The sequence below is a fragment of the Psammomys obesus genome, unplaced genomic scaffold (genome assembly GCF_907164565.1).
Source record: "Psammomys obesus unplaced genomic scaffold, mPsaObe1.curated_primary_1811, whole genome shotgun sequence".
Classification (NCBI taxonomy): Eukaryota; Metazoa; Chordata; class Mammalia; order Rodentia; family Muridae; genus Psammomys; species Psammomys obesus.
Window position 1 is genome coordinate 10,925,662 of NW_026596034.1, and position 18,865 is coordinate 10,944,526.

At 39.8% G+C, this 18,865-nt stretch overlaps 1 protein-coding gene across 2 annotated transcripts in view; it reads left to right on the forward strand.

Annotated features, from left to right (window-relative positions):
* Positions 1-18,865, forward strand: part of Rspry1 (ring finger and SPRY domain containing 1) — a 56,408-nt gene that overhangs the window by 25,698 nt on the left and 11,845 nt on the right. For both annotated transcript variants that reach the window (XM_055621227.1, XM_055621228.1), the window contains exons 4-11: positions 10-122; positions 1,864-1,990; positions 2,969-3,027; positions 5,361-5,427; positions 6,625-6,756; positions 8,381-8,496; positions 9,654-9,797; positions 17,864-17,975. In XM_055621227.1, the coding sequence (XP_055477202.1) occupies positions 10-122; positions 1,864-1,990; positions 2,969-3,027; positions 5,361-5,427; positions 6,625-6,756; positions 8,381-8,496; positions 9,654-9,797; positions 17,864-17,975 (870 nt within the window). The remainder of the gene's footprint in view (positions 1-9; positions 123-1,863; positions 1,991-2,968; positions 3,028-5,360; positions 5,428-6,624; positions 6,757-8,380; positions 8,497-9,653; positions 9,798-17,863; positions 17,976-18,865) is intronic.

Below are 18,865 nucleotides of genomic sequence, written 5' to 3' on the forward strand. Positions count from 1 at the left end.
TGCCCTTAGATGAAGGATGGTTGGATGTTGTCCAGTCTTTAATTAGAGTTATTCCATTGGAAGATCCACTGGGACCAGCTGTTATAACCTTGTTACTAGACGAATGTCCATTACCCACTAAAGTAAGTTAAACTGATCTTTATGGACCTGTCATCTGTCCACAGGATGAATAACCACAGAAGCATTTGTTGTACTTTATATACTTGAGATCTGCTTTAATGAGAATCATGAAAATTTTTATTCCTAATGAAGTGTCATATCTCTACCAATAGGTTTTACTTTAGCATTTTTTAAATGTTTAAAGTAGAAACATTTGTACTTGCAAGGACAGTTTTCACTTGAAAACTAGAAGAAAATTAGCTTATTTTTTTTCTGTCTATAAGCAGCTTCCTTATAACAAAGATTTTCTATTAAGAGGAAAGGTTTTGTTCTGTAAGCCTTTTTGAGTCCCACTCAGGCACTTAGCGCTTTGAATAGCCTAGTTTATGCTCTAAGTAGGACACAAATATTAAAATTTCATTGCTTTGCCCTGTACCTTCATCAGGCTGCCTCCATGCACACATTTTGCTTTGCTTTGCTTTGCTTTGTTTGAGACAGTATCACTGTGTAGCTTTTATGGGAACTCACTTTGTAGACCAGGATAAACTTGAACTCATAGGAATTTGCCTGAGTGCTGGGATTAAAGGAGTATACCACCATGCCCATACATACTTCTAAAAATGTGGGTTCTGATACCTTTTATTTGCATGCTGAAGCCTCAGATACTTGAGCTCTGTAATAGAAAAGCATGAACAGAGAGAAATGTCTTTAGCCTAGTCATTGTCAGCTTGGTCATTACCTATGCTTAAAGCAGTTCCCATTTTTAATTTGCCTCAAAAATTGGTGGGATTTATTCTTTCTTGATAGAGCTTTTTGTAAGCCAAGCATAATAATATGTGCTAGTAATCCCAGCACTCAGCAGGTAGAAGCAGGAATACCAGGAGTCCAAGGCAAGCCTTGGTGGTTTGGTTACATAGCAAGTGTAATGGCAGCCTAGATTATGTGACACCCTGTCTCAAAAAAAAAAAAAAATTGGCTATAGTGGCTTATGCCCATAATCTTAGCATTTGGAAAGCTGACTTAGAGGACTGTATGAGCTCAAGGCCAGCCAGGACTATATAAGGAATAACAGGACGCCTTGTCTTGGGGGAAAAATAACTTTTTATTTCAACATCACTAGGTCATAATTGTATTTTGTTTTATGTTTTAGGGTTTGTTGTTTTAAGCCAGGGTCTCACTGTGTGTGTTTGGTTTCTTTTTGAGACAAGGTGTTGCTGTGTAACGTAGCCTTGTATAGCCCAATTTAGCCTTGATTGTACAATGTTCATGCCTCAGCCTCCTGAGTCCAGAGATTTTAGGTATGTTCTAACATAACCAAGTTTATTAAGCATTGATATTTGAATGGGTTTAGGCTGGTTAATGAATCAAGAGTATAAACTGGACTTGATTGTACATACCTGTAATCTCAGCATTCAGGAGGCTAATGCAGGAGGATTGCCACAAGTTCAAGGCCAACCTGGCTACATACTAAATCCCATGATCTATAGGGCTTTTTTGTGACTGTTATATCAAGACTCAAAAAACAAAAGTATAAAGTACGTATTGGCTATAACTGGTATATTTTGGATGAAATGGAACCTGACACTGAGAAAACTTAATCAGGAATTTTCGATCAGTAATAATACCACTAACGCAATTTTATAATTTTATTTGATCATTCTAAGTTTATTGAATACCTTTTTATAGCTTTGTTTCTGGGAAATTCTCTTAGGAAAATAACCTGCAGAGTTATATTCATCAAATCTATTTGTAACTTTTTTATAGGATGCACTCCAGAAATTGACTGAAATTCTCAATTTAAATGGAGAAGTAGCATGCCAGGACTCAAGCCACCCTGCCAAACATAGGAACACATCTGCAGTCCTGGGCTGCTTGGCTGAGAAACTAGCAGGTAACTCTAGTACACGCCACAGAAGAGCCTTATGTGTTTGACATTGAGACATCTGCACTGCAGACTGTTGTCCAAACCTGTTGTAGCAGAAAGAAGGAAAGAAGCTGCATGTGGTGGTGCACACCAGTAGCTACAGAACTTTAAGACAAGAGGATTAAGAGTTCAAGGCCAGCCTCCCCTGCATAGTGAGTTAGAGACAAGCTAAAACTATGGGATACCCTTTTTTAAAACAAAAAAGAATGAACAGAAATGGACCAAAGAACCAGGCATGGTGGCTCACGCCTTTAGTCCCAGTATTCATGGAGGTAGAGGCTGGTGGATCATTGTAAGTTCAAGACTAGCCTGCTCTATAAAGTCCAGAACAGCCAAGGCTACACAGAGAAACCCTGTCTCGAAAGAAAGAAAAAGAAAGAAAGGAAGGAAGGAAGGAAGGAAGGAAGGAAGGAAGGAAGGAAGGAAGGAAGGAAGGAAGGAAGGAAGGAAGGAAAGAAGAAATTGACTAAAAGGAAGAAAATTACTCAAAAGACCCAGTCAAATGCAATCTAATTTAGCTTTGTTGATTTTTCAGAGAGATTGAAGATAAATTTGTCATATTTATTTGCTTAAATGACAGGAAAATGACTAAATTTAGTATATCAAATGCCCACTTTAGAACTATTAACAGCAAATGTCATGAGACTATCTCAGCCAGTTACTTTATATATAGTGGGAGAAATAATGGATTCAAAATCAGAACACATGTTCTGGTCCAGACTGTCGTGTCTTCCAAGGAGCCCTTTCTTGTGGACTCCCTTTCTGGTGGACTCAGTTGCTGAGCTGTGAAATGGGAATGGTAGTAGAAGCAGCCTGAGAGAGGAGGCCTGAGTAATGTGCATCAGAGTACAGAATACAAGTAAAAACAGTCTGATTATCATTAGTTAACAATTTAAAATAGCATGACACTTTTCATTATATTCAGTGTTTTATGTGTTTGTCTAGGTCCTGCAAGCATAGGTTTACTTAGCCCAGGAATACTGGAATATTTGCTACAGTGTCTGGTAAGTAAGACATCAAAGGTGATTATTCTCAGTTAGAGAAAATTGTATGTTTTTTTCCCAAATTACTAGCGTAGTACCTGGTGCCAGAGGATAGAGTGAGTTGAGAATTTTATGTGTAGGTGTTTCCTGGTTGTTTATTTATCACCTCCTATGTTTAGAGACAGATAGAAAGAAGAGAGAGACAAAGAGGGGGGAGAGATGGGTAGGAATTTATTACATATACATATTACAAATAACAGTTGTGTTGTTCTAGTTTTAAATTTAGTCATAGATAGCTACTAGGACTTTTTGTGTGTCCTTACAGTCTACCAAATAGTAATGGAGAACACACCCTACCATACACTCTCTCTTATACACACACACACACACACACACACACACACACACACACACACACACCGTGGAAACAAAATTACATGCATTCCAACAGCAGGCCAGGTTTCCAGTGTATATAAATCTCTGCTCCTGCCCACCCTTCCCTTTACTGCTACCACATTTAAAACTGTTGGTGATGAATTGTTTGATACATCACCAATGAAGTCTGTGGTTTGCTGAAGCTGTGTCTTTCTGTTGCTCACAGCACTTGATTGCAGTCTTGACTAGCCTGTGTTTCTATGTTATTTTTACAAGCCTACTGAGCATTGGCCTTTTTAAAAACTCTTGTCTAAGCTGGGCAGTGGTGGCTCATGCCTTTAGTCCTAGTACTTGGGAGAAAAGGCTAGTGGATCTCCAAGTTCAAGGCCAGCTATATCCACAGAGTGAGTTCTAGGACAGCCAGGGCTACACAGAAAAATTCTGCCTCGGAAAAAAAAAAAAAAACACAAAACAACAACAACAACATAAACTCTCTAGTCTAAAAGAATTCATTTTTTGGTGCCTATATAATATGTCATTAAAGTAACCTTTACACTGTTCTGAGTGAATACTAGTAGATACCAAAATAGAAGGACAATTATTTGCCTTCACAAAGTTTACTATAAGTTAAAGGATTAGAACCATTCAGACAACAGTTAACTTCACTTTATGATGGGATGTGATCAAGGGCAAAATTACTTCCTCCAGTCTGAGTGCTGTAAGAGTTCTGAGAAGGTGAAGTGGGGTGGGCGTAGGTAACAATGGGCCTGTGGGAATCATGAAAGAGACTTCCTGATGAAGATGGGGCCTAGCCAGCTCATGACACAAGATTAAGATTAGGAACTCATAGTGAGTTTCTTGGCTAAAGCAACATAGATAGAAGCCTAGTGACAGTTACCGGATCAGAGGAGGCAGTCTTCAGAGATAGGAGACAGGAACTGGAACAGCCAGGCAGGAGGGTTAAGATGTGCAAGACTAAAGATGCAGGGGCTCAGGGGCAGCAGTGCTGTGCTCTTTGCAGAACTCTAACAGGCACCATAGAAATGCATAGGGATACGCTCATGTCCCACAACGATCTGCAGGCTCCCAGCATAACTAGGAGAAGGCAAGAATGTGAGGAGGTAAGATGTTAAACATTTAGGCCTCTCTTTGCTCAAATGTAACTCAAGAGCATACTTCTTGTCTGTCTCCTGTCATCATCAGCTTCTGTAGAATTTCCTGCAGAAACTAGATTAAAACTAAGATATCGCTGGTCCTGGTGGCGTGTACCGTTAATAACAGAACTCAGGAGGCAAAGACAAGTGGAGCTCTGTGAGTTTGAAGCCAGCCTGGTCTACATAGCAAATTCCAGAACAGCCAGAGCTACATAATAGACACTGTCGTAAAAAGCATACAAACTGGGGAGATGGCTCAGATGTAGGAACACTGGCTGTTTTTCCAGAGGTCCTGAGTTCAATTCCCAGCAACCACATAATGGCTCACAACCATCTACAATGTGATCTGGTGCCTTCTTCTGACATGCAGGTGTACATGCAGACATAATAAATAAATAAATCTTTTAAAAAGCACACAAACAAGCAAACAAACAAAACCTAAGATGCTAACTGATAGTCTTTATTTATAATTGTGGAACTGGTATTATTTCTTTTGGGGGTTCTAAAAAGGTCATTTTTAGCTATAATTTTAGTTTATTTTTTGTCTTGTTTTAATGAGTGTAAGCGTAAATAGTATTTTAGTTAAGAAAGCCCTAAAACAAATGTTACTAAGTCTAATAGCGTAACACATGTTGTGAGATACTGCTGAAATATCCTTATCTATAAATTAACACAATGACTTTTTGAAACTAGATTAAGAGACTCTTATCTTGATTCTCCATTAGCCAAATACATAATCTGCCATATATTAAGCAAAAATATGAAATTGATACCTTGCTGCCTCTGTAGGGGTGACTTTTGTTTTTATCTTTTGTTGTCTTTCAGAAGTTACAGTCCCACCCCACTGTCATGCTTTTTGCACTGATTGCACTGGAAAAGTTTGCCCAGACAAGTAGGTATAGTGACTTCTTGCACTGATGATCTTTGTTGGTTATAAAAAGTGAGCCTGCACTTTGAACTACATCAGATGTACACACTTTTTGGTTTTAAGACTAGCAAAGTATGTCAGGAACAAAAACAAAGATTGTTCTCAGCTAAGATTCATGCATGGTGACTATAATTACTTCCATAGCTAAAACTTGAGCAATAAGGGGGTGGGAAGAAAGCTCAGCAGTTAAGAACACTTGCAATGCAGTCCTGAAGACCTGACTTTGGATGCCAGCACTCAAGAGCCTGGCATCCCATAAATACCTGTAACCTCAGCTCTGAGGCAGACAAAGACAAGAAGATTACTATGGCATCCATCCCAGTCAAGAAAATGCAAGCTCCCAATTCAAGGAGTGATCCTGCCTCAAAAGGGATGGTAGAGAGTGATAGAAGAGGACATCCAGTGTACTCTTCTGGCTTTCATGCATGTCTCACACATGTATGCATATATTCACACAGACATAAACACACACATAAACCACACAAAAAAAATTAAAAAATAATTGGAGTGACATGAAGTTGGAGAGATGGTTCAGCAATTACGAGTACTTGATGTTCTTCCAGAGGACTGGAGTTTGGTTCCCAGCAACAACATTGTTGAGCAGCTCACAGTTTTTGAGACAGGATTTCTTTGTGTAGAATTGGTTGTCCTGGACTTGCTTTGTAGACCAGACTGTCCTCATACTCACAAAGATCAGCCTGCCCCTGCCTCCTGAGTACTGGGATTACAGGCATGTACCACCGCACCAGGCAATACATAAATTTTAAACTGGGCATTATGGTGTATACCTTTAATCCCAGCACTCAGGATGAAGAGGCAGGTGACTTTCTTAAATTCAAGGCAATAGTCTGGTCTGCATAGTGAGTTCCAGGACACCCAGAGCTACATAGAGATGGTCTGTCTTAAAAAAGAAAAAAAAAGTAGAATAATAATAATAATAATAATAAATAAAATAAAATAAATCTTAAAAAAAAATACTGATGAGCTTGCCAGAAAGTAGCCACAGCTCTTTGGCTGTGTCATTCCTAGAAAGAAGCATTAATGGAAACCTAATCTAGTCTCCAATTTTTCTATTGTCTCTCTTTACTCCTTATCAGCACTAACCTGCTCCCCACACCCTCCTCTTTCATTGTTACCTAAGGAATTCATCTTTCCAAACAGGTGAAAATAAATTGACTATCTCTGAATCCAGTATTAGTGACCGACTGGTCACATTGGAGTTGTGGGCTGATGATCCTGATTATCTGAAACGTCAAGTTGGCTTCTGTGCCCAGTGGAGCTTAGACAATCTCTGTAAGTAGGGGTTGTCCTTTATTCAAATGGTTTCTACTTATATATATAATATTTTTATCTTATTTCTGTTGAGCTGGGGGTAGGTGGGCACATGTATAGAGGCTAGAGGACAAATTTCAGGTGTTGGTTCTCCCTTTCTACTATGTGGGCTCCAGGTTATTAGACAAATAGCCTTACCTGCTGAGCCATCTCACCAGCCAAATTCTTTACATTTATAAATCCGTGTCTTTAGTAGGGTAAATAGCCTTGCTTTTGCTGTAATGAGTGAGAGTTCTGCTTAGTAAGTTTCTCTATACTCTAATAGAAAAGTATCCTAGGCACCTTCCAAATGAGCGTTAACTGGAATGCTTCCAATTTCAGCATTCTCCAGTTCACAGACTTACCGACACCTGCTGAGTCAAACTCCTTAACTATATAGCTCTGTCTAAGAACATACACTTTTCCTTACTATCCTACAACTAGGTCCTGCTAGCTCCACTTCTGGCCATGTTCATACTTGTACTTTCTTCTTTGTCTTTTCTTTTTATGTGTACATGTGTGGAATTTTTATTATCATGTGACAAAATGTCTGACATGAATAACTTCATGGGAAGAATTACTTATTTTGGTTCATAGTTTTATAGGTCTTAGTTTTCTGTAGCAGGAAGGTGGGTAAAAAGAGCCAAATCAGGGAGGCCAGGAAACAAAAAAGCCAGAATACCTTTGTTTAAAATTTAATTTAATATAATTTTTAGCGATAGATCCTAGAACGTTGTTCCTGCTGGGAAAGCATCTACCAGTGAGCTATGTCCCCAGTCTGTTTACCTTCTTTGTACTCTTCTCCTTACTTCAGATGGTCTCTTCAAACCCTAATTAATTCTTAGACTGTGGCAGTTGTTTTTAACCTTTTTTTTTTTTTTTCATTTTTTTCTTCCAAAGGCTCTTGTAATACAAACCAGGTTGCTTTGTTATTACCTATCTCTGTTGCTAGCACTGTGCTAATGCACAGGTGAACACATAACATCCAGGTCTTGCTCTAACATGGAACACAGCAATACAGTGCTAGCTAAAGAGTAATTCTGAGTAAATCAATTTGGAAGCTAGGCATGATGACACAGGGCTATAATCTTAGCATTTGAGAGGCAAATGTAAGAGGAACAGAAGCTCAAGGTCATCTTCAGCTACATAGTGAGTTTAAATCCAACCTGAGCTACAGTAGATTGTGCTTCAAAAAAACAAAACCAACTAATCCAGGTATTATAGTACACGCTTTTAATCTTGTGCTTAGGAGATGGAAACAGGTAGACCTCTGTGAGTTCAAGAATGGCCTGGTCTACCTGGCAAGTTCTAGACCAGTCAGGGCTACATAGTGAGACCTGAACTTTGGAATTTTCTTCAGTCACTGTAATAGATACAGAGACTGGAAAGAAACACCATGCTCACCGTGCTGCCTTTTTTTTTTTTTTTTTTTTTTTTTTGCTTTTGCTTAGTCTATGGAATAGACTAAGTAAAGCTAAGATGCTAAGCCCTATGAGTTTTTCATTCCTTGACAAGTGTGGCAGCTAGAGATGATAGTAGTAGTTTTCCCTTTTTTCCAAACCATTATAGCCTGCTTTAGGAAATATGACCACTTTTTCTTTTGCAGTTTTAAAAGAAGGTAGACAACTAACCTACGAGAAAGTGGACTTGAATAACATTAGGGCGATGCTGAACAGCAATGATGTCAGCGAGTACTTGAAGATCTCACCTCATGGCTTGGAGGTAAAGCTTTCACAGACCTTTTCAGGGCTAAGATTACTTTGTCCCCATTTTTCGTGCCCTGCTTAAGAATAAGAGCAATGTCTAACAGAATAGGTAAAATGTTTTCTTGTACCTGAAGAGTGATTAGAGGTAAAATCGGTAAGGATAGAGAATGCTTCTAGATGTTAGCTACTCCGTTACTTCTCACATGTTACAGCTTCTGTTGTAGCACTGTAGTGCTTGTGACTGTTTTAAATATGTCTGCATTGTTTGTTTTTAATGCTCACAATTGCTGAATGAGTGCTCTATTACTGAGTTACAGCCCTAGACAAATATATGTTTTAAACCTTTAAAAAAAATTGTTATATATTTGAATGTTTTGCCTGCATGTATGTCTATGTACTGTTTGCTTGCCTGGTGCCTGTAAAGACCAAAAGAAGACATCGGATCCCCCGGATCTGGAGTTACAGACATTTGTGAGCCATGTGGATGCTGGGAATCAAACCCACATGCTTTGGAAGAGTAACCAGTGCTCTTAACTGCTGATCCATTTCTCTAGCTCTGTATCTGTTTTTAATCTTCGCCATTTTCCTTAATTAAAAGTACAATGACAAGTGTTTCCCAAAGAAGTTGCTCCTGTGTAAATGCCCACATAACAATTGCACTGGACCTGGTGCTTTTCTCTCATGTTGAATATTGCCAATAATGCAGGTTGGAGGAACGCTGCTTATATATAGGAGAATACCACAGGCCTTAGCATTTCAGGATTGAAGTACAGTTTAAACAATAGTTGCCATATCCCTTCTGTCATTTTTTTTTTTTTTTTGCTTTGGATTATATGTAGGTAACATGTCTTTACCCTTCCCCATCTTTATCTAATGAAGGCAATGTTTGTGCATTTATAAAGATTCTGATCTCAAAGCAAGCTCTCTACATACTGAAAAACAGAGCCAGGAACTTTAACTAGTTGAAGTTGCAGCCATCTTTGAAAACCTGAAAGTCAAACTAAAATAATAAAAGGGCTGCCTCCCTGAGTTTTATGCTTTTGTACATCACTGAAGATGGACCATGGTAGCCCCACCAAGAGCTTAATTAGTAAAAGGCTGTCCAGCCTTCCCTATTCCAGTTACATGGTCTTCAGGCACCGATGGATTGATTGTACTCCTTGGTTCTGCCAGGCTCGCTGTGATGCCTCCTCCTTTGAGAGTGTGCGCTGCACTTTTTGTGTGGACACTGGGGTGTGGTACTACGAAGTAACAGTGGTCACTTCTGGTGTCATGCAGATTGGCTGGGCTACCCGAGACAGCAAGTTTCTCAATCACGTGAGTACCTGGGGTCAGCAAAGGAAGCAGCAGCTTGCTTCTGGTGGATGGGTAGAGATACTCAGATGTGCTTATTTTTCAAATAGGTTTGCTCAGTGACTGGGTGGTGCCCTATTCCTGACAGTCATTTGGTGTACTGCTTCTAAATAAGAAACAATAAGTTCACCTTAATTTCCTATCTAGAATTTGTCTTTATGGCTCTTCTGTAGTCCCAGCCATATCTGGGATCACTTATCGCATTGTGACAAGGAATGATTTTTTTTCTTGTTTTTGTTTTGTTTGTTTGTTTGTTGAGAAAAGCTTTCTCTGTGTAGCCCTTTTGTCCTGGAACTCACTCTATAGATCAGGCTAGCCTCAAACTCAGAGAGCTACCTGCCTCTACCTCCCAAGTGGTGGGATTAAAGGGGGACACAACCACTGACAAACTGCCAACAGATGATTTTTACCTTGAGATTAAGCTTTGGAACCTTCTGGGGACTGGAGAAATGACTCAGTGGTTAAGAGTGCTTCCTTCTCATCCCAGAGGACCTGACTTTGGTTCCTATACCCTCATAAAGCTGCTAACAACCACTTGTAATTTCAGCTCCAGGAGATCTAACAACTCTTTCTGGCCCCTATGGGCATTCACCCACATGTGACACATACACACTAACATACACATAAATAAAAATGCATCTTTAAAAAGAAACCTTGAATAAATTCGCTTTCCATAGCATTAAATACTGCCTGACTTCTCTCATTTGACTTTTACCTTATAATTAATAGGCACATTTAATTTCAGTATTTATTTGTCTTTGTTTATAGAAAGTTCTAAAGTAAAGGAAAGTCTAAATCTGCTATACTAAGCAGGCCTAGGATACCACTGAGTGTGGGAGTGTTACAGGTCCTTCCGTCAGGTGGATGCTTTTCTTTTTGGAGATAAAGTCTTGCTAACCTCGATCATCATATGGCCCAAACCTCAAACTCATGGTGCTCCTTCTACTTCAGCCTCCCAAGTGCAGGGATTATAGGCCTTCACCACCCCACCTGTTCAGACATACCCTTTCAAAACCTAACCCTATTGGTTTTCTTCTGTTGGTCAAATTTGAAGACATTTGAGCTTCTTTGAGAAAACATCAAATGGCAGTGAAGCTGGTGCAGCAGGAAGGGCCCTCAGTCCTTGGGGCCTTCTAGGCAGTTCTAGCCAGCTTCCTCGATTCAACAACTAAGGTTGAATCATGGTTGAGGCTGCAGGGCTTGTGAAGATAAAGCCAAAGACAAGTGAATCCCCATCACCAGGTCAAGAACATGAATATATGGTCCCTAGAAGCTGTGCCCAGTTCCACATAGAGTTCTTATACCAGAAAAATAAAGCGAATTAAGTCTGAGGGAAAAATAAGCTATTTGAAATCGGTTCAACTTTGTCTAGGACTATTTTATAAAACTCCTTAACTAGTAAGAGACTAGCTCTAAGAAGAGGGCGAATGGGCAAAGCTAATGGGCAGGTCTGGACTCGAGTCTGCTGTTGATTTTGTTAGGGAACCTGCAACGTTTGGAAGCTTAGCATTATGTTGAGCTACTGTGTAGTCAGAAGTGACTAGATCTGGAAAACAATTTCATTGTCTAGTTTCTAACACTGATTTATCAGTTATATGGGTACTAGCTACCTGTTCCAAATAGAATCCTAAAAGTGATTCCTGTTTTTAACATTAAAAAATAATCTTGAGCCAGGTGTAGTGGCACACGCCTTTAATCCTGGGGGAGTGGAGACAGAGGCAGGTGGATCACTGTGAGTTCAAGGCCAGCCTGGTCTACACAAATCAGTCCAGGACAGCCAAGGCTACAATAGAGATACCCTGTCTCAAAAACCCAAAAATCAAACAAACAAACAAAAAAGTTAAAAGAAAAAATCTTGAGCCAGATGTGGTGGAGCAAGCCTTTAATCCCAGCACTGGAAGAGGCAGGCAGATCTCTGTGTCTACAGAATGAATTCCAGAAGAGTCAGTGCTACACAGAGAAATCCTGTCTCAGAAAAAAAAAATAATAATATTAAGCTAGACATGATAATGCAAGTCTCTCAGCCTAAGATACATTGTAAGACCCTGTCTCAAAACAAACAAAAGAGCCCTCTTTCCAGTCTGTCATCTTATTTCCACAACCTTTTTTTTTTCAAGTGTTTTTCCCCGACAATTTACATTTCAAAAATAAGAAAAATTGGGACTGAGAAAAGGAAATAAAGAGTAAGACTGAATTCAATACCATTGTTATTTTACAACATATTTTTACTTTCTCCCCTAAAACTGAGGAGAATCTGAAAGGATTTTTAATCTCCTCATTTGAAAATGATAAAATAGTCCAGAACTAAAGAAAATAGGGATTGTAGCATTGAAGTACCTTCTCTCTATATTTTTCTATTAAAAGTTTCTAGCAGTCACGCTAATAACAATGACGGTTAGATTTTATAATGGTCACTGAAACTTGTGGCTAAAACTGTTTCTGCCATAGAGTTGTAGATATTTGGCACGTCAAAATAAGACTAAAAGTAATTTTTCTTTCCCCTAAATTGTGATAGGCTTTTGACTTTTTAGATTCTCTCTCTTCCCTCACCTCTCTCTCTCTCTCTCTCTCTCTCTCTCTCTCTCTCTCTCTGTGTGTGTGTGTGTGTGTGTGTGTTAGTTTGTGCACATTAATGCTGGTACATTTGGAGGCCAGAGGAAGACATCAGATCCACTGCAGCTGGTTAAAGTCAGTAGTGAGTCCCCAGCATGGTTACTGAAAACCAAGTTCAGGTCCTTTGAGAGAGAAAGAAGCTCTCTTCACTTCTAGCCCCAATTTTGATCTTTTTTGTTTTTAAAGAGACAGTTGTTTTCCCTAATTAGGAACTATTTGAGTTCCTGTTAGAAAGCTGTTGAAGTCAGATAGGATGTCTTTTTTCAAATATAAGCTTTTTTGTTTCCATGATATTATTCTGATAATTACTAATATTTCACTTGTATAGACAGACTACAGCTTTATGGTATATGTCATTCTATGAATACACTTTTTTCAAGATGTCTGAAGTCTCTTTATAGTGCCTTTATTTTAAGTCTTACTGCATAAGTTTCATTCTCAAGGAGCTAGCATAGGGCTCAGATGTAGAGCATTAAAATGAGAAGCCTTGGGATAGTTCTTATTTAGGTCACTTAAGATAGTTTGTCTTGTTTTGTTGTATTTTTGATGGAGCATTTTGAGGACTAAAGATACAGTTTGATTTATCTAAACTATCTTTTGTCTTCTCAGGAGCATCCAACATGACAGGTCTCTCACATCCTTTTCCATTTTTAAAAAAGGGAAAGCATGATGGTTCAGGCCTTTAACCCCAGCACTGGGGAGGTAGAGGAAGTGAATCTCTGAGTGTGAGGCAGTCTGATGTAGATACTGAGTTTCAGACCAGCCAGGAATACGTAATGCAAGGGAGGAGGTTCCCAAACAGAGTAATGCCTGTCTGTAATCTCAGAGCCTGAGAGGAGGAGAATCAGAACAATCAGGGACAGCCTTGACACATGAGAGCCTAAAGAAGAGGCAGAAGCGGATAGATCTCTGAGTTCTAGGCCATCCCGGTCTATATAGCTATTTCCAGGACAGCCAGAGCTACATAAAATAGAGAGATCTTGTCTCAAATACCAAAAAAGGAGGAGAAAGAGGAAGGAGGAGGAAGAGAAGGAGTAAGATGATGGACATTTTAAATTCTGGAAGTAAAGACAATTGTATGTGGACATTTTTTTCATCATAAAGAAAGAAATGAGGTTTGGAGAGATGGCGTAGTGGTTGAGAGCTCTTGCTGCTCTTTCAAAATACCTAAGCTCAGTTCCCAACTAAGGTAGCTCACAACCTGTAACTCCATTCCAGGAAATCTGATGCCCTCTTCTGGCTCTATAGCTACCCCACACACATGAACATGCATACACACACACACACACACACACACACACACACACACACACAAATAAATTTAATAAATCTTCAAAAGGGGAGGGGGTTAGAGATTGCTTAACTGTTAAGGACACTTGCTACTCTTCTAGAAGACCCCAGTATGATTCCCAGCACCCACACAGCAGCCCACAACCATTTATAACTCCAGTTACAGAGATCCTGTGGCCTCTTCTGGCCTCCAACAGCACCACGTATGCATATTATCACATAATATAACATATACCTATAATCACAACACTTGGGAAGCAGAGGCAGGAGGATTACCATCAGTCCAAACCAAAGTTGATCCAGATAGTGAATTCTGTGCCAGCCAGGGCTGGGTAGCAAGACAGTTTCAAATAATAAATTACAAGCCAGGTACAGTGGCGCACACCTGTAATTCCATTTCTCAGGGAGGCAGAGGCAGGTGGATCTCTGAGTTCAAAACCAGCCTGGTCTACAAATGAGTCCAGGACAGCCATGACTACAAAGATAAACCCTGTCTCAAAGAACAAAAAATTAAATTAAATTAAAAAAATAAAAATAGGGGCTAGAGAGATGGTTCAGACGTCTGTTAAGAACACTCACTGTTCTTCCAAAGGTCCTGAGTTCAATTCCCAGCAACCACATGGTGGCTGATAATCACCTATACTGAGAGCTGGTGTACAGGCAGAAATCTGTGTAAATAAATAAATAAATCTTAAAATAAAAATAAAAACCCAAATAAGTATAAAAAAATTACAAATGTTTAAGGATATATCTGGGTCATTGAAAAGTAAAGATAAATGAGACCAGTAAGCTGGCTCACTGAGTGTAAGTCTCGGACCTCTCACTTTCTAAGTGTATATTCTACTATTGGTGGATTTTTATTGATTGAATAACTGATTTGTTCAGCCTCAGGAAAGGTTAGTAAGGTATTGTTTATAGCAGGTTGCTGCATTTCTGCTCTGCAAAACAGGTCAAGTTCAGTTAACTTTTTTTTTTTTTTTTTCTGAGTACTAGGATTAAAGGTACGCACTACCACGCCTGGCTAGTTAACTTTTATTTTTATATATAAATTTTTATTTTTTATATTAGTTATAGTTTTATTTACTTTGTATCCCAGCTGTAGCCCCCTCCCTCGTTCCCTCCCAACCCCACCCTTCCTCCCTCGTCTCCTCCCTGCTCCTCTCTAAGTCCACTGATAGGGGAGGTCCTCCTTCCCTTCCATCTAACCCTAGTTTATCAGGTCTCATCAGGACTGGCTGTAGTATCCTCTGTGGCCTAGCAAGGCTGCTCCTCCCGGGGGGGGGGGGGGGCGGATGTCAAAGATCCTGCCACTGAGTTCATGTCAGAGACAGTCCCTATTCCCCTTACTAGGGAAACCCACTTGGATGCTGAGCTACCATGGGCCACATCTGAGCAGGGGTTCTGTAAACTTGTACAACCACTTTGGAAATCAATCTGGTGCTTTCTCAAACAATTAGGAATAGTGCTTCCTCAAGATGCAGCTATACCACTCCTAGGCATATATCCAAAATATGCTCAAGTACACAAGGACATTTGTTCAACCATGTTTGTAGCAGCTTTATTTGTAATAGCCAGAACCTGGAAACAACCCAGCTGTCCCTCAACAGATGAGTGGATACAGAAACTGTGGTACATTTACACAATGGAATACTATGGAGCAATTAAAAACAAGGAGATCATGAAATTTGCAGGCAAATGGTGGAATCTAGAAAAGATCATCCTGAGGGAGGTATCCTAGAAGCAGAAAGACACACACGGTATATACTTACTTATAAGTGGATACTAGACCTATAAGATAAGACAAACATACTAAAATCTGTACATCTAAAGAAGCTAAACAAGAAGAGGTTCCAGAGTAAGATGATCAGGCCTAACTTAGAAAAACAAATGGGATGGACATTGGAAGTAGGAGAAAACAAGAAACAGGACAGGAGCCTACCATAGAGGGCCTCTGAAAGACTCTACCTAGCAGTGTATCAAAGCAGATGCTGAGACTCATAACCAAACCTTGGGCAGAGTGCAGGGAATCATATGAAAGAAGGGGGAGACAGTGGGACCTGCAGAGGACAGGAGCTCCACAAGGACCAAATATATCTGGGCACAGGATCTTTTCTGAGACTGATTCTCCAACCAAGGACCATGCATGGAGATAACCTAAAACTCCTGCTACTTAACTTTTTTTTTTTTTTTTTAAGATTTATTTATTGTTTACACAGTGTTCTGCTATACACACCAGAAGAGGACACCAGATCTCACTAGAGATGGTTGTAAGCCACCATGTGGTTGCTGGGAATTAAACTTAGGACCTTTGGAAGAACAACCAGTGTTCTTAACCTCTGAGCCATCTCTCCAGCCCGCTACTTAACTTTTTAAATGGTATGCATAGTGCACATCAAGGGCTAATTCTAATTCAGAGTTGTCACCTTGGAATTTAATATTTTATAGTTAAGGAATTTGTCAAAAATCTTTCCACTCTATATCCTGGCTACACTGTTTATCACATAAAACAAACAAGCCATCAACAACTAAGATTAGTTTTCACTCCCTTTAAGATAACAGGTGTTTGACTTGCTTTTGTCTCCTCCTACTTTTCTTCCATACTTTTAATTTTTTACTTTCCTTAAAAACTATTCTCATGTGCGCTAGAGAGATGGCTCAGTTGATAAGAATAGTTGCTGCTCTTCTAGAGGACCAGAGTTTGTTTCTTAGTATGCATGTTGGACATCCTATAACCAACTGTAGCTCCAGATTCAGGGGATCTGAGGCCCCTTTCTGGCCTCTACAAGTACACATACATACATATACAAAAAAAAATTAATTAAGCAAATATCTTATTAATAAATAAGTGAATGAAAAACGGACAAAGGCAAACAATTTTTCATTGCTTTTACTTGCTTTTTTAAACACATCTTGGAGGGGAGATGTATACCATGGCACTTACGGAAGTCAGAGGACAACTTTCAGGAGCTGGTTCCCACTCTCCATCAAGGGGATTTCAGGATTGAAATCAGGTGTTCAGGCTTGGCAGCAAGTACCTTTTAAAAATACGTACTTTTTGTTATAATTTATTATGTTGGATGGGAGCAGTGTGCATGTCCCACGATATCCATGTGGAGGTTGGAGGACAGCTTTTGGGAGTCAGCTATCTCCTCTCACCATTTGGGTCCCAAAGATCAAACTCAAGTTGTCAAGCTTGGCAGCTAGTGTTCAAACATTGAAAATAAGTTAAACTCTCACTCACCCTTTTTACTTGTTGAGACAGTGTCTCGTGTAGCCTTGAACCCTCCTACTCCTGCTTCTGCCTCTTAAGTTCTGGGATTATAGATGTGCTCGGCTCCCATTCACCCTTGTATATTAATAATTGTGGGCAATAGTTAAAAGATAGCAAGTGAGCTGAACATGGTGGCGCACGCCTTTAATCCCAGCTCTGGAAAGGCAGAGATACAGGTGGATCTCTGTGAATTTGAGGCCAGGCTGGTCTACAAAGCAAGTCCAGGACAGCCAGTTCTACACAGAGAAACCCTGTCTCGAAAAACAACAAAACAAAACAAAAGGTAACAAGTTATAAAAGAAGAAATTGTTGAGAACCTGTATAATATTCAAATTGAACTGTTCTCAAATGGTTTTAAGCTGAGTGTCCAGTCATAAAATCTGAGGATGTAGGGTTTTTGTTGTTGTTGTTTTTGGTTTTGTAGTTTTGTTTTTGCTTTCAGAGACAGAGTTTTTTTGTGTAGCCCTGGCTATTCTGGACTCCCTTTGTAAACCAGGCTGGTCTTGAACTCACAATGATCCACCTGCTTCTGCCTCCCAGAGTGCTGGGATTGCAGGCATGCGCCACCGCATCCAGCTAAGGATGTGGGCATTTTGAATCCACCACATTCAGGAAAGGTATTTGCTTAGCCACAGAGAAGTGTTGAGGCTAAAGTACCTGCAACAAAGGAAGCACTTGACAAATTTTTATTGGCAAAGCTAGTATCTGTTTACTTGGAACTAGGCTTCTGTGCCAATTTTTTTATATATTCCAAGTACCGTTGGCTTTCCCTTCATCCAGAAAAGCTTAGAAAGCCACCTACTAGGTCTTTCTGGGTTAGAGTTTTGTTAATCTTCTGGTTCTTATCTCTCTCCAGGAAGGATATGGCATTGGGGATGATGAGTACTCTTGTGCCTATGATGGCTGCCGGCAACTGATTTGGTACAATGCAAGAAGTAAGCCTCATGTGCACCCATGCTGGAAGGAAGGTATTCATTCTTCTCTATCTTGAACTTGTCACCTGGGTTAGCTATTTAGAAGACATTTACTATGGTAGGCTTAAAATACCTTAATAGGAAACTTGGCATCACTGCCATGATTATGAATGCTGTTTTTTAACTTAACTATTTTGGCAACTCTTCTGAAGCAAAGCATTTCTGTAGGGGCTGGAGAGATGACTCGGTGGTTAGGAACACATGCTGCTTTTCCAGAGAACCTGAGATCAGTTTTTAGCATCCATGTTGGGTGGCTCACAACTGCCTGTAACTCGAGCTCCAAGAGAGTCTAATACCTTCTAGCATCCATGGGTACCTGCACTCATGTGCACATAAAACTCATATGCTACCGTCTCAATAAGTGTTCTGTTGCTATGAACAGAGACACCATAACCATGGCAAATCTTATAAAGGAAAACATTTCATTAGGGCTGGCTTAAAGTTTCAGAGATTTAGTACATTATCATCGTAGTGAGAAGCATGGTGGCACACAGGCAGACATGGTACTAGAGAAGGAGCTGTGAGTTCTACCTCTGGGTCAGCATGCATCAGGAAGAGAGTGATACTGGGCCTGGCTTGAGCTTCTGAAACTTCAAAGTCCCCCCCAGTGACATATTTCCTCCAACAAGGCTACACCAGTAAGGCTACTTACTCCCTATGAGTCTGTGGCAGCCATTGCCATTAAATTATGCCATAGCATAATTTAAAACAATAAAACTAAATCTTTTCATAATCTTGGCACTCACGAGGCAGAGGCAAAGCCAGCCTTCTCTATTTAGCTAGTTCCAAGCCAGCCAGAGCTACATAGTGAGATGCTGTCGGTAGATAGGTAGATAGATAGATAGATAGATAGATAGATAGATAGATAGATAGATAGATAGATA